General features: G+C 49.4%; 1 protein-coding gene across 6 annotated transcripts in view; it reads right to left on the bottom strand.

Moving 5' to 3' along the window:
* YLPM1 (YLP motif containing 1) overlaps positions 1-21,675 on the bottom strand; it is a 1,127,325-nt gene that overhangs the window by 679,375 nt on the left and 426,275 nt on the right. For all 6 annotated transcript variants that reach the window (XR_011283753.1, XR_011283754.1, XR_011283752.1 and 3 more), the window contains exon 9: positions 9,195-9,396. Coding sequence is in view for 3 of the 6 variants with exons in the window: in XM_069637605.1 (XP_069493706.1) it covers positions 9,195-9,396 (202 nt within the window). In the remaining 3 variants the exon portion in view is untranslated. The remainder of the gene's footprint in view (positions 1-9,194; positions 9,397-21,675) is intronic.

The raw sequence follows: 21,675 nt of genomic DNA on the forward strand, positions 1-21,675 counted from the left end.
TATGCAGCGATGACCAAGTCGCTGCTTCACAAGTGGACCTTATAGGAACTCCTCTATGCAGGGCTGTAGACGAAGCGATGCCCCTGGTGGAATGAGCCGTTAGACCTTCTGGTGGGTCTTTTCCCACCAGTCTGTAGCATTCCGAAATGCAAAACACAATCCAGCGTGATATTGTCTCTTTTGTTACTGATTGACCCAATCTTTTTCCTGTGTAGCCAATAACAGTTGCTGTCCACTCTAAGCCTAGAAAGCCTAGAGATATAAGAGGCTTAAAGCTCTTTTTGGATCCAACCTGTGTAATCTTTCCTCCTCCTTACTAGGATGGGGTGGAGGATAGAATGCATGTAACAATATTTTGATTTAAATGTAACTCAGATACCACTTTTGGTAAAAATGAGGGTTTAACCTTCAACACAACTCTGTCCTTGTGGAACACAGTATAGGGTGGCCCAGAAGACAATGCCTGCAATTCGCTCACTCTTCTTTCAGATGTTAAAGCAACTAGGAAAGAAGTTTTCCATGACAGTAATCTTAATGGACACGTGTGCAAAGGCTCAAAAGGAGCACACAATTTTAGGACCAAATTGAGATCCCCAAATTGGCACTTGAAATGGATGAGGAGGAAACACAGAGTCCTTTTAAGAATTGTACTATCAAAGGAATTTTGAAGTAGGAGCATTCTTCCGACGAGCGCTTGAAGATGGAAAGCGCCGCAAGATAACCTTTAATCGTTCCAACATTCAGAACTCTACGTGCTAGGGTCAGAACGGATAGTACTTCCGGAATAGAACATAGAAAAGGATCGACATTCTTTTCTCTGCACCAGTTGCAAAACTTTTTCCATCGGCAACGGTTTAGAGACTTTGTTGCTGGCCTTCTTTCCGAAATCAACAACTCCATAACGTCATCTGGAAGGTTCCAATCCTTGTATCTCAGCCTTTCAGATACCAAGCAAGAAGGTTGAGGGTTATGATCTCTGGATGGAGAACCTGACCCTCCATTTGAGAGAGAAAGTTCTCTCTCTGAGGAAGACGTACTGGAGGACAGATGGACATGTCTAGAAGGTCCGGGTACCACGTTCTCCTGGCCCAATCCGGGGCAATTGGGATCATGAGGCTCCCGAAGCGTCTGTCTCCTGATGACCTGAAGAATGACGGGAATCGGAGGGAACGCATACAATAGTGGGAAATTCCACTCCACCACGAACGCGTCCCCCAGGACTCCTCTCGGGGGAAATTCCCTTGAGCAATACCCTTCGCACTTCCGGTCGCAAATAGGTCAACCTAAGGGGTTCCCCAAAGGGCGAAGATCTCTTGAATGACTTCCTGAGCCAGTTCCCATTCGTGGGACACCGTGCTCTGCCTGCTCAGAGCATCTGCCGTCATATTCTCTTCCCCGGCTAGGTGAACTGCCGTTAAAGAGATTCCTTCTTGAATTGCCTAATGCCAGAGTTGCATTGCCTCTCTGAACAGAGGTAGTGACCCTACACCACCTCTTTTGTTTACATAATGCATGGCCACTGTGTTGTCCGTCATTATGAGGACATTCTTCACTCTGACAGATGGTGTAACGCTCACCTGATTCCCGCAGAGGAGCCGGTCTTGACTGGGTGAATGCCGTATCTTCAAAGGTGATGTGTAACACACGGTTGGCTCTTTGGGCTGGACCTCTGAGCACTGTATGTCTGACTCGAAGAGTAAGATGTCTGCAGATAGAAAATATGGGATTAATGAACTGGGGTTATTGGGTGCCTCTCTCCTCTTCCCTTTCTCTTCTCCTGTAGAACCCCAAAGGTTAACGCCCTCACCTTAGGTAAGTGAACACCGAGCTCTCCATCTGCCTCGGGGCAGGGTGCCGTAACCAGTTTCTTCACTGGATAAGGGTGCAGGCCTCTTGACCTCAGAGGACTGCTGTCTGTCGTTAACTGCACGAACGGTAAGTTCTGGGCACTTCAAATGTCTTAAAAGTCTTTTGTAATGATATCTCTTGTTTTGCAGGGTTCCGGCGATGGCGGATGGCGGGCTGATGAGAGTTGAGGATCGAACCCGCGTGAGGAATAGAAGCGCCTGGAAGCACGTAAGTAAGCGCTTGTAGCCTGCTTCACGATGCGCACTAACTGTCCCTTTTATCTTGCAGGTACAAGTTCGGAGCTTTAGAGAAGCTGAAGAGTGCTGGAATACCCACTGGATTCGGCGTAGGAAGGAGTAATGGCACATGAGTAATAAAGTTGCCCAATGTCTTTAAACGCACCTTCTTTTGTCTTTCAGATGCCGGAATGCAGCGCAAGGCGTTGGTGACAGCCGATGGACCAGGTAAGAGATGCGCTGCCACTGAAGACCGTAGTGCGAACCTGTTCTTTCTTTGTCTTTACAGGTGCTGCTGAAGACTGGATTCCAGGATGGTAAGCCTTTGTTCCCTTAGGCCCAGGATCAGAAGCAGAAGACACGATGAGCGTTCTGCTGCAGAGAATGGAGAACAACACAAAGCAAGATTCATCAATCGGGTGTGGTTTAAATAGCCTCCTGTAGTGCTTAGGTGTCTCCTTCCACAGCCACGCCTAGGTAAGAAAAGAGTTCCTGCTTTCCAGAAGAGTTCCAGTGTTCTGAACCTAGGGAGTGGCTCCTGCCCCACCCAACAGGAAAAGTAGTCCCAAACAGAAGAGGATCAGGGGTTCAACTGGCAGGTAAGTAAGCAGCCTGGTCTGCTGCAGGTAAGTCCACCCAAGCATTATGAGCCCGGCGCTTCCAGCGCTGGGACTGGGCATCTTTATGAGCCTGGTGCCACTGGCGCCAGGACAGGGTCCAAAAAGGTCCCAATTGGGACTGGCTGGCACTCGGAACCGGGGTTATGGGTCTGCTTCCAAGGGAGTCGGGCAAGTCCTGATCTTTTGGAAGCAGAGATCATGACAGATGGCAGGAAAGCCTTCATCGCTAGTCTGATTGCTCTCTGACTGCACTCCCTTTGAGTGAGGCGTCCGTCACTACTATGATCTCCGACCATGGTTGCCAAAAGGGTTCTCCTTTCAGAATATTCTCTGAACAAGTCCACCATATAAGGTCTTGACGAACCTTGTACCTTGACCTGAGAACTGGGACCATTGAGTCTTTAGAGCCCATTGAAGGGATCTCATTCTCAGACGGGCCTCTGGTACTAGAAAGATGCAGGATGCCATGAGGACGAGCAACTATAGTCGTATGCCTGAAGATTTTGGGCGTTTTGGAATTTGGAAATCTGAAGAATGTCTTGAGCCCTCGACCTGGGAGGCGAGCTCTGTCCCAGGGAGGTGTCCAACACAGCTCCTATATATTGGAGCCGTTGAGGTGTAATTTGTGACAGCGGAGGAAATGGCAGGCGACTTTCACGTGATCCAGTGCCTGTTCGGCAGATCATGCTCTGATCAACCAATTGTCCAGATAGGGGTAGACATGAATCCACCCTCTCCTGAGGTGCGTTGCCACTACTACCATCAATTTGGTGAAGCCCCTCGGGTCGGAGGTCAATCCGTATGGTAGGCTCTAAACTGATAATGCAAGTCGCCAACCACAAACCTCAGGTATTTATTGTGCTTGAGATGAATCGGCACATGAAAATAAGCATCCTGGAGGTCCAATGACACCAACCAGTCCTGAAGTTGAAGGGCCTCAAGGATCTGAGAAAGGGTAACCATCTTGAACCTGTCCTTCCTGAGGAACTTGTTCAAGCTTCTGAAGTCCAGGATGGGTCTCAGTCCTCCGACCTTTTTGGGGATCAAAAAATACGGGGAGTACCATCCCATGTTCCTCTCCGCTGCAGGTACCGGTTCTATAGCACCTTTCTCCAGCAGGGTTAGAACTTCCTGCTGTAGGAGCGGGTCCGAAAACTTCAAAGGGTGTTTCCCTGGTGGATTGCTTTGAGGTTGCATTAGAAAAGGAAGGCAGTAACCATGGGCTATTATTTCTAGAGCCCAAACATCTGCAGTAATGGCTCACCATTATTGCAGATGCTGTGACAGCCTGCCTCCTACAGGTGTTTTGTGATGCAAGTCCTCAAAGTGGTTTTGTGGCGGTTGCTGCAGCCACTGATGGTAAAGAGGCTGTAGCTGGAGCTGGCTTTGCACGTTTTGCTCGTCCACCGCAAGTGGCCTTTCTTTTGTCCCTTTGACTGGCCATTCCTCTCGTTCTTCCATATGAGGAGTAGTAACGATAGGATCGTCCCCTCCAAGATTGATTTGTCGCACAAAAGGGCTGAGGTTGCCAGATAGCAGCTCCCAACGACTTGGCAGCCGCCTTTGAGGTCTGCAACCTCTCAAGGCTCTGGCAGCCTTGCTGCCAAAAAGATGAGACCCGTCAAAGGACATGTTCAGAAGACAGTTCTGTACGTCTGGTGCAAAACCCGACTTGCGTAGATTTTCATAGTTCCGGATTACTGTGCTAGTGGCCATGGACCTGCTCAGACTATCAACAGTGTCCAAACCAGATTCAAGGGATTCCTGCATAGCTTCCTTTCCATCTCTAACAATGGCTAGGAATCCTTCCCTTTCTTTCCTTCTGGTATGTGCTCAGTCGCCATTGCAATGCACACCCACAGAGTGTACGAAAAACTTTGCCAAGGCACAAGTGGAGTTGGCTGATTTTAATGCCATGCTCCCAGCTGAAAATACCTTCCGTGCACAGCCATCCACACACTTATCGTCCCTGTCTGGAGGGATGGACGGATACGCAAGTTTGTTAGAAGCTGTGGCTGCCTGTATGACCAAACTTTCGGGAGTGGGATGTTTAGACAGATAGCCGGGGTCGCTACTGGCAGGGTGGTATTTTGAAGTAAGGGATTTATTCACTGGAGGAATAGAATCCGGCGTCTCCCTATTTTTGGCCACCCTATTTTGTAAGGCCACATGGAAAGGTAGAATTGGGTTTTCATTAGGACCATGGTCCAGTATGTCTGTCAGATCATCTGCATTGTGCAATGATTCAACCAAATCCTTCATCCTGCTTTCCTCTGAAATCAGGTATTCAGGAACATTTGGAGTACCAAATTCAAGGCCAAAAGGTACATTTTCCTTCAGATTTTTCTTGTTCCTCAAAAATTGAGGGCAGGGATTTGAAAAACTCCTTCCTAAGCAGAGGCTTGACAACCTTTGGAGGAGGTAGAGGAGGAGTGATAATGGGTCCAGAATGCAATATAGGTGTTTTAGCCTTTTCTTTCTCGCTTCCTAGCAGATCTTGTCGAGCAGGAAGTTTAAGTCGAGGGCTTCGGCATCTACAAAGGCGTCGATAACGTTGATGTAGTACCCGACTTCGATGGCATCAGCTTCGAGGGCGTCGAGGCACTCTTCGAAGACTTGCCCTTCGAAGTATGTTCGGTCTCGGACGGCGTCGGTGACCTCGAGCGATCTTTTTCGCTCTGCATCCTAGAAGGTTCTCTATCCTTCCTCCTTCGATCACCCGGGCTCGAGGGCGCGCGAGTGTCGGAAAGATAACGCTCCCGGCCGGCTTCCGAGGAAGGCGCGTACCAAGGCTTCGCTTTCTCGAACACCTCCATCATTTTTACTCTAAATGCTTCCCACTCTTCGATTGATTCATGTTTTGTGGGACAGTTCATCCTTTTGGGGATTCGTCCGAAGACGAAGTGGAGGGGGACCTGTGGCGTCGTTTCTTTGATTTTTTCGTCTAAGACGAGCGATGGGAATCGCTTCGGGACCTGGACCCTTGCCTCTCGCGTCGAAGAGATTTCTCCTCACGGGACTTCGACTCGACGCTAGAAGCTTTTCGGTCGGACTTACGACCTACCTGCAGTTTTCCCCTCCTCTCTCGCAAGGCTTTCCCCGTCATCGCCTGACACTTCGTACAGGCCTCCATGTCGTGGTCTTCTCCAAGGCACCATAAGCACTCTCGGTGCGGATCGGTAATCGACATGTTTGAGCCGCACGACTTGCATTTTTTGAAACCCGATTTCGGGGTCGACATCGATGACCAAGACATATTTCGTATTTATTCTTTCTTCACAGAACTCGAGGCACGCCGAATCTGAGGCAACGTACACTGCGGAAAAATGGAACTAATGCTAACTGGCGCCGCGCGTGCTACTTCTACACCTGATGATGTCACCCTACTCGACGACATCGACGCACGGCGCCCTCTGCCGACATTTTTTTCCGAAGCAGCTGAAGCTGGATGGAATACATCAAAGATGAGGAATACGTTGGAGGACACATATGTCACTTTATATCAGTCATCAAGCAAGTTAAAGTAAGTCAAAGAGAAATATACACACTCCCTAGTTAAATTGTAGACCAAGCGAACCAGCGTGAAAACTGAGCAAAACGGCACAGTGAAAACCACACACAAGGGATACTCTAGCAATTTCTCACAATGGAGGGAAAGCACAAGTTATACAAAAATATCTTCTTACACACCCTAGCAACACTTCCCTTAAGTTTGTGAACCACATTAAGCAAGGCAGTGCATCAGTATAGAAAATACTTAAATGAAAACTGAGCAAAATGGCATCTCACAAGGTGAAGAAAAGGGTAGTTTTAAGTAGGTGCATCAACACAGTTCTAGTTGAGAAGCAATCTAAAGAAGGCAGTTCGAACAAATGTAGCCAGAGTCAGTAGGCCTGTGCCAGAGTCAGTTGTACAGGGCAAGGGCCCAGAAGCAAAATGTTCTTGTAGCTGCAGTCAAGTCTTTGGTTAACGATTTTGAAAAGGTTGATGCAAAAGGTGACAATGTTGAGAGGGGCGGCCAAACCAACAGGTAAAGGATTTAAAACACCTTTAGCTCTACAGCGAAGAAAGGGCAGCCTGGCGGAACAATGTACCTTTAAAATGAAGTAGTGGCTCCTGCGGTGGCGGTTCCTGGTAGTTCCTGCAGTTCGGGGGATCCAGCAGAGGAAGAGAGGCTCTCGTCGTGGAAGAAGGTTCGAGTAACTGCACTACCCAGGGCTGAAAACAGCCGCAGTGCTGCCCAACTAAAAAAGGTATGCTGCTTTAAATCGCGGTCCGGGTGGACTGGTGCCTGGCTATCCGGCCTCCGAGTACAGGGTACTGGTAATTCGACCAAGGCAGGTCCAGGAAGGCAATTGGCAAACTGGTTGGCCCCACCAGCTCAAGGGAAGAAGGCTCTTGCAGATGAAGATCTTCTCTCGTCGTGTGGAGAAAAGTGGTGAGACGCTGCAGCAAGGCTTCGCCGGTGGTTCAGTTGTTGCAGGGGTCTTTGGCTTCTATCCTCTTCGGCTTCTTAGTTCCAACGGCGACGTCTTGCTCTTCCAGTCCTCAGGACCCTGCTTTTATGCAAAAAGAGACCCATTCATACAGCCTAGCTGTCACTCACAGTGGAGTGGTGATCCTTGGCGGGAGCCCCTCCAGCCTATCAGGATAGAGTGCGACATGGGTTGCGGAGGCAACCCTGTCCAGGGGTCCTACTCCCCCCTCCCACATAATGGATCCACCCCAGACTCAATGGTGCCGAAAGGAGGGCTTCTTGGCAGAAGCCCACCAAACGGACGAACAAAGGATCCCCGAACTGGGTTAGGGGTTTAAAGAAAGAATTTATATTAAAGTTCTTGCAAATAAAACCTACCGGAGTAAAGTTAATATAAAATAAACCGGCGGTATGTTAGAGGCTGTCAGAAAAAGTAGTAGCCTCGAACAATGGGAAAATCCCATAGGGAAATATTTGCGGTCGAATATTTACGGTAGTAACCACTGCCACCAGCCAGAAACTTTTGAGAAAGGGACTGTACGGTACCCTCTCGAAAATGAACATAAGGGAAAAACTATTAGCCCTTTTCAGTACCTCCATAGTAAGCTGGGTTGTACTGGTTTAGTTCATAAAAATTAACTAGTAAAGTCAATTTGGACTTTACATGCCCTGGGAGACAGTAGTCAGTCCCAAGGTATGGAGTCTATGTTTGGGGGTCGCTACGACACCCCTGTGTCACTGCACGGAGGGTGCTGTGTAACATGTGAATAAAGATGGCTCCTATGAGGTTGAGAAAATCCCATAGACATTAAACACAAAAATAGCCTAGAACACACAGCAAATATGTCTAAGAATGGGAAAAAGAGTCTCACTCTTAGCAGGAGAAAAGAAACAAACCATTCAAATCCAACAAAGCTGCTGGGGGACTCTATAGGTAAGGGAAATTAGCCATAGAATGAGAATTCTCCCTAACAGGCTTGATGGTAAACACTTGGCAGAGGGGGTGGTAGCTCTCCCACTCCTTGACGAGTCCGCTTCAGACGCTGGATATTCCCCTTCATATAGCCAACAATTTAGTCAACGTTTTCTGTCTTAGAGTTTTTGAGAAAATCCCCGACACATGTCACAATCTTCAGAGGAATGGTTAGGGTATAGGCGTTATATAGCATCTACATGCCTGTCACCTTCGTAAACGTTCTTTAGGCCGCACGTCCCAAAAGGCCTGAATAAGGATTTCTTCAGACCAACTGTCGCCATGGCTGTAGGTGACAACGTAGATGAGTCGCTGTTGCTGCTTTGTTCCGTTTGAAAGTTTGAAAACTATATTTTTCACCTGTAAAGATAACTCTTGAAGAGATAAACTCGAGGAATTCCGACCAGCTAGAAAGACGGTTGAAACCTGAGGGGAAGCTGCTGGCGCAGAGCTATATACTCGACGTACTAATGCCGGTCCAATAGCTCAGCGAGTAGAGCGCTCGCTTTGACATCTGTGCAGAGCCTGCTGACGCAGGTTCAAATCCCGCCAGGGACAAACTCGGCCTTTCATCCTTTCGAGGTTGATAATTGAGTACTGTGGGTAATAAGAAGCGCTCAGATGCCTGAGGGTTCATAGTGCTATATAAATGCTAAATTATTATTGTTGGGTGGGACCAAAAGCACCCACGATGGGACACTCTGTGTCAACGTTTTTCCATAGGAAAAGTACTAAATCCAAGTAATATGGGATTCAAGAAAGATCCAATGCTGGAGAAATCGGTGAAGCTCCTTTCCTAGGTTTAAAACTCTTGACTGTTGATTTGTGAGGGTGAGAGCAGCCTCAACCAAAGGACCATTTAACTGTGTTTAAAAAATGTCAAATGGCAGGATGTAAAATGTGAAGGACCAAATGGGGTTAATTGCAATAGTGAATTACAGTGAAAAGAACACCTGTCGATGGAAAAATAAAAAATACATTTTCAACACTGGAAATTTTACTTTCAAACTGAAGATAAGTCAGAGCTCGATTTGTAGTACCTGTCCTCTCTAGTACATTCCCGGTCCATTCTCTCCCGGTCAGGCTCAACAGAACCACGATCCCTCAATATTTCACGGTCTCTATCCCGTTCTCGGTCCCGCTCCTTCTCTCTGTCTCGTTCAAAATCCCGGTGATCGACCTTCTTGTTGCTCTGGCGATCAAAGAAAGGATCTTGCTCACTGTCAAATCGAATGAAGTAATCTACAGGAAAAAATGTAGAAAATTCAATTAATAAAATACAAATCAAATCGCGCTATGGCCGCTGCCGTAGACTAGGGAGCAACAAAAGCAATGATGGACTTAAGTTTCCATGACAACCTGCATATCAACACAGACCACAGGGGCTCCACCATCATCTCTTGTTCTACGCGGGACGCAAAATACGTGACTTTGCAGGTAAACCCTTGGGGGGACCACCAGAACCCACCCATGTGCTTTAGCCAATCACACTCTGATGCGCGGCTCAAACCGAATGCACGGAGGCATACATATTTTTCAATTTATTCGTTTTTGGGCATTAAAGCACACCTCTTCAGCATTAAGAACATGACTAGCTTTACAATCGGAGGCTTAAAACCATGTACATAGAATAGTAAAGACTGTACTATATTATTTTACGTGCGAAACTTGGCCCTATAGAATTTATCATTCTGGCTGCATTTGTGGGTATCTGAGCGCGGGCACCTGCATGAGCTACATAAGCACAGGATGTATGTGGAACACACAGCACCCGATAATGGCGACTGGTCTTCCATATAGGATTATGAACGAATTAGGTCTATCGAAATAACATGATATCTAATATACTCCACACGAGTTTTACTGAGATAATCCGTTTTCTAATGTCTTCTCCATCAGGTGTTTGGGATTTGAACCCAGTTATTACTCGCTGTATTAAAGCAACACGACTTTAAGAAGGAACATGGGGTAAGCTAGACGTACGGCTTTTTTCACACCAAACATTCAGCGCAATCATGCCATTTATTCGGAGCAGTATGTATCATGGTTTCTAACCGTTCTTGAGCATTATTTGTCAACCTTATGATCCGCCCCTTCCCCCCTCCCTGAATCTGTCGTTATATATATATATATGCAACGCGTTGCCATTGTTTTCAAACACTGGAATTGGTATGTATACGTAAATGTAGTTATGTAACATATTACTATGCAATTGCATATATATTGTGTATTTCTTACTGTCATTACGTATGGAATTGGAACCAATTTGTCAACCCGGCATATTTTTGGGTGACATCTTTTTATGTTTATCACATTATAATCTGGATTGATTACACACTTTCGATTTACTTCAAATTTGGTTTGGGTTCAATGAATGCGTATAAATCATTGTTATCATATTTTCTCTCTTTTATTTTTTATTTTCTTGTTTTCATTTGTTATTGTTGATCTGGTCTAATTAGACATGCCCTGATTTGAGAAAGGCACTTTTGCCGTAAACACGTGTCATGCTTAAAGGGCAACTGTAAATAAATACACCAGCATTGGACTATCACTTGGTACTTATTTATTTTGGCGCAGTAATAAGGTGTGCCTCAAGTCACTTCTCCTGCAATTATAACAAACGGAGTAGAGGAACTCTATGTCTCCGTCTTGGGACACACCATTGCGACAGTCTAACTAGACATAAGAAATAGGTCGCAGTGGCATTAGTTGATATCAACCAAAAAGTTCCTCACACACTCACTATCTTTTCATGTGTGTTACACAGCACCCTCAGTGCATTGACACAGGGATGTCTTTTAGACTTCCCAAAGGTTTAAAAACCTTCTCTGGGATCAACTACCGTTTCCCACAGAATGTAAAGTGCAATTGACTTTACTAGTATTATCCAAATTCCTAGACTCTGCACACACCATCTTACAATGGGGTGCTGGAGGGGTTACATAGTATCCCCTATGTCTAAACACTCATGTAGTAGTCAAATGCTACCCTACCCTTTCCTATTGAAAAGGCTGGTGGCAGTGGTTTTACAACAAACAACCATGATTTTTCCCAACTGCGAACACCAGTAGCAAACAATCACTGGATCCACGTTTTTCAAGATGGCGCCTTAAGCCCCTTTGTTTAAACGGGCCCTGGTCGTCTTTTTTCGCCATTTCTTTTTGGAAAGGTCCTTCTAGTGTTTGTCTCTGCGCGCCAAACCAGGTTTGGTCCCTCTGTTCGTGTATCTTTGGCAGGCTGCAAGACTGAAGTCTGCCTCTGGCGTCCGAGAGTCTGGGGTGGGTAGGAAGTGAGGGAGATGCCTGAAACATCGTGTGCTTAGTCTCCTAGGAGACCCAAATGCACTCTGGTGTGATTTGCTGGCTGACTGTCCGGCAAGAACAGCCACCATGCTGGGTGAGTGACAGCTAGGCTAGAATTAAAGGGAGAGAACAGTTTAAAAGGCGAGTCTTGTGAACTGAAAGGCAGATTGACCACTGGAACGAAAGAACCGAAGATAAGCTGGAAGAGGACGGCTGCTGCAACTCCTGGACCATTTGTTTGCCCGTGAAGCCCTACTGCAGGTTCCGAATTGCCAAACAATTCGACAGAGAAGCTCCTTCAAGGAAGGCTTATTCCTTAGAGTTGGTGGGACCAATCAACTCATAAGACACCCAATACCATTCTCAAGGCTGGTTAGGATTAACCAGGGATAGGGACACCAGCTTGTGTTCTTGACTCTACAGCTACTGGAACTGATGTGACTCCATTTTGTTTGCTTTCTTCAACGATTCCGTGCAGTGCAGGAGTCCCCCGACGTCCTCCCTCTTGTCTCCACGACTGAGGCTCAGGAACAGCAAGATCTGCAGGAGCAACGAATTCAGCAGCATTTGTTTCTTCATACAAAGGTACTGTGCCAACCAGATTGAGACAAAGCCACTCTGGCGGTGAAACTTCATGAAACTTACCCAACTTGCAGGACTAATCAGCTTGTGACCCCACAAATGATTCCTTTTCGCCTAAACTACTTCTGAGAAATTTTGCAAAGACTTAAAGGGATGGTCTAGTAAAAAATGTTATTTCAAAAATAGATAGGCCACATTAAAAAAAAAATACTAGCATCCTCCGTTTTAAAACTTCCTATGTAAAATTTTTAGCTATTCAAGCTCAAAATTCGAAAAAGCAAGCACAGGGGCGCCGCCATTTTGTGAAATGGAGGCCCTCCTGTGCTGGCTTTTGCGGCACTAATGAAGGAAAAGCCAACCAGCTGTAGTAAACAAAGTCTACCGCTGGGTGGCTTTCCCTTCATTAGTGCCGGGACTCGGAGGACGCGGACCGGAGACCAGAGCAGGAAAGCTGCAGCTGAATCTCAGTAAGTGCTATTTATTTTTTTTTTTACAAAAAATAAGCACTAGCTGCGTTTTTTTTTCTAGGTTTTCCGGGCTGGAGGAGCCCGGAAAACTTAGAAATAAAACCGCAGCTTTAAAAACTTATTTATGTTTGCGGTCGCTTTTGAAGCGACCGCAAACAAATACGTTAGTGTTGGAAAACCCTGCGGTTTTTATTTCCAAGTTTCTCAGGCTCCTCCGGCTCGGAGGAGCCTGAGAAACTTGGAAAGAAAAACCGCAGCGTTTTCCAACAAAACCGCGTGTGTTTCTGCCTGCTGTGGCCATATCTGTCTCGGCCACGCCGGTGCAACAAGGATCATCCTGCACCAGGATCGTCAGAGTTGATTGACTAGCCGAAGAAGCAACAGCAACGGAGGGAACGCATAAAGAAACAGGGCATCCCAGGGCAAAGAGAATGCGTCCCGATGCTCCCGGGCTGGGAAAACCTGCTGGCGAACCTCCGGCACTTGGTGTTCGTCATCGTCGTAAACGGATAGATCTGGGGATTGCCCGATCTGCAGAACAGGTGATCCACTTGGTCCTACCGATGCTCCCACTCGTGGCAAGATCGCAGCTCCCTGCTGAGGGAGTCGGCAAAGGTGTTCTTCATTCCTGCCAGATGAAATGGGACGAGGAACATCCTCTGGGCAACGGCCCAGTTCCATAGGTCCTGTGCCCCCCTGCTTCCGGATGTAGAACATTGTGGTGATGTTGTCCGTGCAGACCTGTATCAGCTTGCCCTTGAGAGACGGAAGGAAAGACGTGAGGGCCCAAAACACTGCCCGCACCTCCAGTACGTTGATATGCAACTACTTCTCTGGTAGCCACAGGCCTCTTGCGTGGAGATTTCAGTGTGTGCACCCCAACCTTCGAGGGAGGCGTCCGTCGTGACAGTCTCCTGATGAGGTGGTGCCTGAAAGGCCGCTGCCACCGAAAAATGCGCGTTGACTTCCCACCACCGTATCGCTCGACGGAAACTCTCGTCGAGAGGGATCTTGTCCTCGAAGCTGCCCGATACCTGAATCCAAATGGCGTTGAACTCTTTCAATGGCCGCATCCGCAGCCTGCACAGCCAAATAAGTTATATGCATGACATCATGCCGAGAAGGGACTTGATGGACCTCACCCTTGCGATCTTCAGGGTCAAAAGCCGTTGCACCTTGCCCAGGATGGCTGCAATCCTCTGTTCCAACAGACGCCAGGCATGACACCGTGTTGAGCTGAGAACCCAGAAAGTGCGTCTTGTGATAGCACCAAGCAAGATTTCACATAGTTCACAGAGAACCCCAGCTCAGTCAGCAGCTGGACGGTCTTCGCTGTGTGTGCGACAGCGATCTCACTCGATTTCGCTCAGAGACAGTCGTCTAGATAGGGGTAAACGTGGATCCCTCGTAGACCCAGCCGTGCCGCCACTGGTGCCAGGCTTTCGGCTGAAAAGCTTTGGCGCCGACTTCAATCCGAAGGGAAGGACCTTGAACTGGTAATGTCGCCCTTGAACCACGAAGCGCAGAAACTTGCAGTGTCACTTGTGAATGGGGATGTGAAAGTAGGCATCCTCCAAGCCCAGCGACAATAGAAAATCCACTTCGTCCAGCTGTCCTAGCACATGCTGAAGGGTGACCATCCGAAACTTCTTGGATTTGATGTACTTGTTCAGACAGCGGCAGTCTAGGATGAGCCTCTAACCACCTGTCTTCTTGACGAGGAAGTACACCCCAGAGCCTCTTTGGAACCTCTATCACGCCCTTCTTCAGCATGGCCCGCACCTCCAGCAGAAGCTGAGAGATGTGGTTTTCCTGCTTGTCCACTGGTGGTATGCGAGGACACTTATGTTGTAACTCCAGGGTGTGTCCGAGGGCCAGATAGTCTGTTGCAAAGTTTGTATGCAGTACCCTTTTGGAACACTGCACACAACTATTGCTACCAAACCAAGCTTTGGTAGCATTTTGAGCAGCCAGGCTTATCTCAAGAGGGGAAATGTGAGCTGTAGTGGAGTTTCAAAGATTCACAGTTGCAGGTATTCAAATAGACTCTTACACTCAAGATTTCTTACATAATAATGTATCAGTTCAATTATAAAACACTCATTAAAAGGAGTCAATTATTTAATAACAAAAATATACTTCAATACATTTCAAGAGGAGTAAAAGGCAAAGGTTATCAGAACATAAAAGACTACAACAATTCTTAGTGTAGACACTTTGAGTTCACCAGAATAGTCAATTCACTACAATAGCCTAGGCCAAAGCCAATAGGCAAAAGTCTTGGATAGCATAAAGCAGTTCTGGTAGTTAAGCAGAAAAGTCTCTGCACAAGTTTCTTAGAAGTATTTTGTAAAAAGAAGAATCTTATGTTGGGTCACAAGCTGATTAGGCCTGTGAGTTGCAAAAGTTTCAAGCACTTTCACAGTGAGAGGTTAAGTTCTCTCCGTCTTGTTTTACAGTACCTTTTCAATGAAGAAAAAGATGCAGCTGATTACTTCTGTTCCCGGCAGTTCTCGCTGTTCCTGGGCCTCAGTCGTGGGGACAAGATGTAGGATGTAAGGGACTCCTGCAATGCACTGGGACTGGTCAAAGCTCGCAACTGGCAAACTTAAATTTCGGTAGCTGTTTCGCATTTTAGTTACCGCACTGGTAAAAACACTGGTCCTAGCTGTCAAGTTACTGTCCTTGCTTCAGAGGTCCTGCACTCAGCTGAGGAGGGTCAGGCTCGGCCGGACCAACGTCGTGGGAGTCTGGAGGATCTTCAAAACGCTTTAGGCCAGTTTACAAGCAACGGACACAATCTGGTGTCCCTCTCCCTAGCTCTACAGTTTCCTGTAGTCCTCAGAGGCAATGCAACCAGCACCAAGATAGGGGTCCAGGCGGATTATTTGGGAGTTGATTGGTCCTACCAACTCAATCCTTAGCAGGGACTCTCTGTCGATGCAAACTTGGCGATTCGGACCTGCAGCAGGACTTAACCGGGCAAACCAATGGTCCAGGAGTTGCAGCAGCCGCCCTCTTCAAGCTCTTCTTCGGTTCCTTCGTTCCAGTGGTCGACTCTGCCTTCCAAACCAAGAGACTCGCCTTTTATTCAGTTCTCTCCAAATCATTCCAGCCTAGCTGCCACTCCCCAGCAGGGTGGCTGTCCTTGCCGTACAGTCAGCCAGCCAATCACCACAGAGTATTTGGGTCTCCTAGGAGACTAAGCACAGGGAGTTTCAGGCACCTCCCACACTTGCTGCCCACCCCAGACACTCTGGAGGTAGAGGCGTTCTTCACTCCTGAAGCCTGCCAAAGGCAAATTAACAAAGACCAAACCTGGTTTGGCGCGCAGAGAAAAAAGACGCCATCTTGAAAAACATGGCTCCCGTGATTTAACGTTAAGGGAACTACAAATAGTTCGCGGTCAGGAAAAGTCATGGCAGTTCGTTGTAAACGCACTGCCACCAGCCATTCTGAGAGGAAAGGGTAACATTTGACTGTTACATGAGTATCAAGGCATAGGGGATACTAAGTAACCCATCCAGCACTCTATTGTAAGATAGGGTGTGCTGGATCTAGAAATTTACAGGGCTAAGTGAAGTCAATTTCACTCCACTGTTCTGGGAAACAGTAGTTGATCCCAGAGAAGGTATTTAAACCTCGGGAAATCTGAAAGACTTTGCTGTGTCACTGCACTGAAGGTGCTTTTTGACAATTGTAAAAGATGATGCCTATGGAGTTGGTTAGACTCCATAACCAAAGAAAACACAAGGGTAAAACATATCAAAATACATGAGAGAGTGGGAAAAAGAGTCACACTCTCTCCAGGTAAGAAAATCAAGTCCTCAAAATCCAGCAAAGTTGCTGCGGGTTTCTAAGGTGAAGGGAATTAGTACATTTTTGAGAATTCTCCCTAACAGCATCCAGCACCCAACCGTCAGTGGAGATGGACTTCCACACGCTGATCAAGTTCGCCAGCTGGCCTCCCACCGGGGTGCGTAGGTGGGGGCCCGACACCACGGCCGGTTCAATCTTGCTTTGCCGAGGAGGCGCCGCCTTGGGGACCTTATCGACGACAGCAACCTCCTCCAGTCTTGCTGCGGCCCCTGTAGGCCTCCTGGGTCGAAGAGCCGGACGGTTGACGGTAGGATGACGAACTTCCACCGAAGCCTTTGGAGGAACCTTGGGGTTTACCCCTAGAATTCCAAAAGGACGGCCGCCGCTGAAGCGTGCCCAGGGCGACGAGTCGTCTCGGTATCCGCCTTGATGGCCTGAAGAGACTAGTCCATGGTTTTGCCAAACAAATTGTCCCTGTCGATGGGCATGTCTAATAACCTCAACTGCACATCCTGACGAAAGTTAGTAGCCCTTCACCAAACTCGCCGACTGTAGCAAACGCTGTTACTCGTTTGGCAGAATCCCGCGTCGGCAATGTCCGTGGCCACTGTGATGGCATGGTCCGATGCCATCTCGCCCTCCTGCAGGATCTCCAACGCTTCTGATCTCTTGTCACTGGGAAGGAAGTCCAGGAGGGGCGCGCTTTTAAACCAGAGCTCCCTGTCCTACCGCGCCACGATGGCGAGGGCATTAGCCGCCTTGATGGTCGTCGCCGCCGATGTGATGGCTCATCGTCCCATAGTGTCCAACTTCTTCCCCTCGATGTCAGAAGAGCCAGAAGATTTCTTCCTCGCCACCGTTGAGGCTACCGAATATGGGGAAGGCTGAGACCTCAAACACTTGGGTGCAGAGTCCAGCACCCTGTACTTTTCGTACCGTCCCTCTTCGCCGGGGATGAGGACGGGTTCTTCTAAGGGACAGCCCATAGTCCCAAATGTCATCCAACAGAGGGATCAACAGCACGGTCTTCCTCTTTGCCTCACGGCGTTGGTACAGGAAACCCTCTTTTCCTCGGGGGTCAGCTGAAACAGGTCTGAGGCCCTAGAGATCATGGCATGGAACAAGCCTATCTTGTCGGGCTATGAGGCTCTGGGTGGCGGAGACGGGAGGTCTCCTAACCTGCCGTAGTCTCTGCCCGTCGTTGCTGTGTCCAGGTCCGTATCCTCCCTCGGCGGAGGGGGGGGGGTAACAAGGCGGTGGAGGGTGAACTCTAATCTTCTTGGTAGGGGGTGCGCCTGATGGTCCCGGTCCGGATGGATTTTCCGGTGCCGCGGGATCTTGTTGGCGGAAGGGGCATCCTCGTCCAAATCTCCAGACACAAGGTGTGGAGTGCCTGTAGAATATCCACCGAGCTGTCCGCTGGGGGTGGAGTTGGTTGCTGAGGTGGCGGAAGCGGGAGCAAAGAAGGCAGCGGTGTAGGGTTCTCCAATTCCTCCACGGCCTGCCCCTCGCCTGTCTCGTCGCCACCCTCGACGTCTCCCTCATCGGGATACTTCCCGTAGGACTTGGCCTCGACGAACTTCTTGACGAAAATGGTCTGGAGGGTAGAAAGCTCCTCAGAGGAGATGTCCGTGCCCTGCAGGACTACTGTGCCCCCCCAACCCTTCCCCTCTCTGCGACCAGGGGAGACTCTTTCTGGGGGATGATCGGCATCGCCTTCTCCGGTGTCTTGCTTATGGGTTGAAAAGACGATTCTCTCCAGGTAGGCAGGGAAACACTCACCTTGTGGGACCGCACCCTGCGAACCCGCGTCCGCGGATTTTGCTAGGGACGCCACCACGCCTTCAATGGAAGGCTTTGCCAGGTGAATCTGGGCCTGCACGACCTTGGTCGAGCTAGGTACCTTCACCTTGGGGGGGGGGGGGTCAGCACCCCGCTCCACCTTGGCCTTCTCCAACTGGCCCATCAGGAACTTCTCCAGAAGATTACCCGGGTGGTCAGATTTCCTCTTTGCCGAACCGGAGCGTTGGCTCGTGGTTGAAGGTGCTGGAGACACTGAGCTCGCCCTGGCTGTCGGGGAGCCCATCGCAACAGCGCTACAGGTGCCCGTGGACTCGCGGTGCTTAGCCTTATGTTGGGCCCCCATCACCACAAGGCCCTCAAAGGTCTTAGAAGACCGCTCAGTTTTTTTCTTGTGGCTGGGGGAGGCATGCTGCCGGGACTCACCCGTAGCAGGGGCCTTGGCCTGGAGCCACTGAGACGCCTGCGCCGATCCTTCACGGTGCGGGGGACCATCTCCTTGCAAAACGCACAGTCTTCCTCCACGTGCGTTTGGTCCGAATGTAGAGCTATAGAGGCACAGGGAGTGCCCATCATCCAAGTAGATGTTCCGTAGGCCACATGCTTGGCAAATCCTGAAAAGAGGTGTCGAGACTTCCTACTCCTCAGCCATGTCTACACAGAGTAGGCCTCAAAGAATCTGCCTCACTCGATGAAATTCAGCCCTTGAGGGGCACTGGAAAATCCGAAAACAGGTCCCCGTTAATCGGATGGTGGGTCTATGAAGCTTGCGGCTCGATTGACCAAAAAGGAACAAGTTACTTACCTGTAACTGTTGTTCTCCAGCATGGGTCTGGCATGGATTCACATGCTCATTAATATTCCCCGTCAGGCCGGGAATTCTCGGTAAAGAAAAAAATCAGTATCAGTTTCGTTTCTGATCTCTTAGTAGTAACCAATCGCTGATCTCTGGGTCATACTGCCCCCAGCCAATGACTGCCCTCTCCCTAAGCCCCTCCCCTGGCAGCCATCCTCAGGATTTGGTGGCACCTAAAGTGGCAGTATGACCAATTGAAGAGCTGCAGAGGGGTAGGAGGGAGGGTTCGCATGTGAATCCATGCCAGACCCATGCTGGGGAACAACAGTTACAGGTAAGTAACTTGTTCCTTCTTCAGCATGGGGTCTGGCATGGATTCACATGCTCATGAATATAAGAAAACATAGCAGTACACACATGCACAACCACGGGAGGTGGCAAAGGCTCAACATTAAGCATTACATAAAACTCAACATTAAGCACTCTCACCTCCTCACCAGGCCCACCTTCAGGCGAACAGGTTGCGCAGCACTGCTTGGCCGACTCTGGACTCCTTCCTGGAATCCCGGTCGATGCAGTAAAACTTCGTGAAGGTGTGCGTCGACCTCCACGTTGCAGCCCTGCAAATGTCCAGCAGGGGCACACCAGACAAGAACGCCGTGGTAGCAGCGATCGCTCTGGTCAAATGGGCTCTGGGACGGCCGTGCAACAGTCGGTTTGCCAACCGATGACAGTGCATGATGCAGCCGGAGAGCCATCTGGAAATGGAAGCCTTCGAGAGAGCCTTCCCTCAGTTCACAGGTCCAAAGTTCACAAATAGCTGCGACGTCTTCCAAAAACTCTTTGTGCGGTCCACGGAGAACTTCAGCGCTCTAGCCACATCCAGCGAGTGCAAAGTCCTCTCGGCCGGCGACGAAGGCGACGGGAAGAAAACTGGTAAAACCAAGGGCTCGTTGAGATGGAAGTCCGACGGCACCTTGGGCATAAAGGAGGGGTGCGCCCTCAGCACCACCCTCGTCTCGTGAAAGGTCAAGTATGGAGGCTTGCAGGATAGGGCCTGGATCTCTCCCACTCGTCGTGCAAAGGTGATGGCCACAAGAAATAAGAAATGCTGTCTTCCACGACAGGAACTTCAACGGCACCGAATACAGAGGCTCGAATGTTGCCCCCATGAGCCTAGACAGCACCACGTTGAGTTCCCACGCCGGGGCAGGAGCCTTCACCGGCGGGAACGATCGGAACAGTCCCTTCATAAATTCCTTCACCAGGTGATGAGACCACAAGGACGTCCGTCCCATAGTTCTGGTATATCGGGAGATCGCAGCCAGATGTATCTTCATGGAAGCGTGAGCTAGTTCAGTCTTGGCCAGCAACAGTAGGTACGGCAGTACCTGAGGGGCCGTAATCCGCAGAGGGTTAATCTTCTGTGCAAGGCACCAGACAGAGAACCTCTTCCACTTTTGTCCGTAGCACTTGAGAGTTGAGGACGCCCTGGCCTTTGCAAGAACCTCTCTGCAGTCAGCCGGGATATCGTACCCTCCAAACTTTAGTGCTGCAGGAGGCAGGCCTGCATGTTCAGCGACTCCGGGTCGTGATGAAGGATGGCGCTTCCTTCTCTGGAGAGAAGATCTGCGTCCGTCGACAGCTTGACTGGTGGGGACGCTGACAAGTCCAGAAGGTCCGGGAACCAGATCTGCCTCGGCCACGCCAGTGCGACGAGGATCATTCTGCACCGGGACCTCTTGAGCTGGTTGATGAATCAGAGCGGCAACGGCGGAAACAAATATAGGAACAGGCCGTCCCAGGGGAAAGAGAATGCATTCCCCATGCTCCCCGGCTGGGGAAACCTGCTGGCGAACCTCTGGCACTTGGTGTTCATCGCCGTCGCAAATAGATCAATCTAGGGATTGCCCCATTAGTAGATCCACCAGATCCTGCCGAAGTTCCCACTCGTGGCAAGAGCGCAGCTCCCTGCAGAGTGATTTGGCGACGGTGTTCACTCCTGCCAGATGAAAGGGTACCAGGAGCATCCTTTGGACGAAGGCCCAGTGCCACAGGTCCTTCGCTTCCTTGGAGAGAGCAGGGTATCTGGTGCCCCCCTGCTTCTGAATGTAGAACATTGTGGCGTTGTCGGTGAAGACCAGCACCACCTTGCCCCTGAGGGACGGAAGGAATGACTTGAGGGCCCAAAACACGGGCCAGAGCTCTCCAGGTAGGCGTCCTTTTTCACTGTCTCCTGATGCACTGGGGTCTGGAAGTCCGTGCCCGCCGTCAGTTGTGCACAGACCCCCCACCATGGAATCGCCCAACGGAAGGTCTCGTTGAGGGCGATCTAGTCCTCAAAGCTTTGCGTCGTCTGCACCCAACAGGCGTCTAAGAACTCCTGCAGCGGCCGCGTCCACACACTGCACAGTCAAACGAGGTTGATGCATGATAACATCCTGCTGAGCAGGGACTTGATGGAATCACCATAGTCACCTTCATGGTCAACTGTTGTACCTTACCCAGGATGGCCTTTATCCTGTCCTCCGACGGTGCGGCTAGGCTCGCCACCGTGTTGAGTCTGGCTCCCAGGAACTGGGCGTCCTGAGATGGCTCCAAGCAGGAATTTGCTTAATTTATCAAGAACCCCAGTTTCCGTGAGTAGGCGGATGGTCCTCGCTGTGTCCCCGACACAAGTTCCTTTGACTTCGCTCGGATGAGCCAATCCGCCACCGGTGCCAGGCATTTGGTGAAGACCCTCGGGCCGACT

The sequence above is a fragment of the Ambystoma mexicanum genome, chromosome 14, assembly GCF_040938575.1.
Source record: "Ambystoma mexicanum isolate Mex_15411 chromosome 14, UKY_AmexF1_1, whole genome shotgun sequence".
Classification (NCBI taxonomy): domain Eukaryota; kingdom Metazoa; phylum Chordata; class Amphibia; order Caudata; family Ambystomatidae; genus Ambystoma; species Ambystoma mexicanum.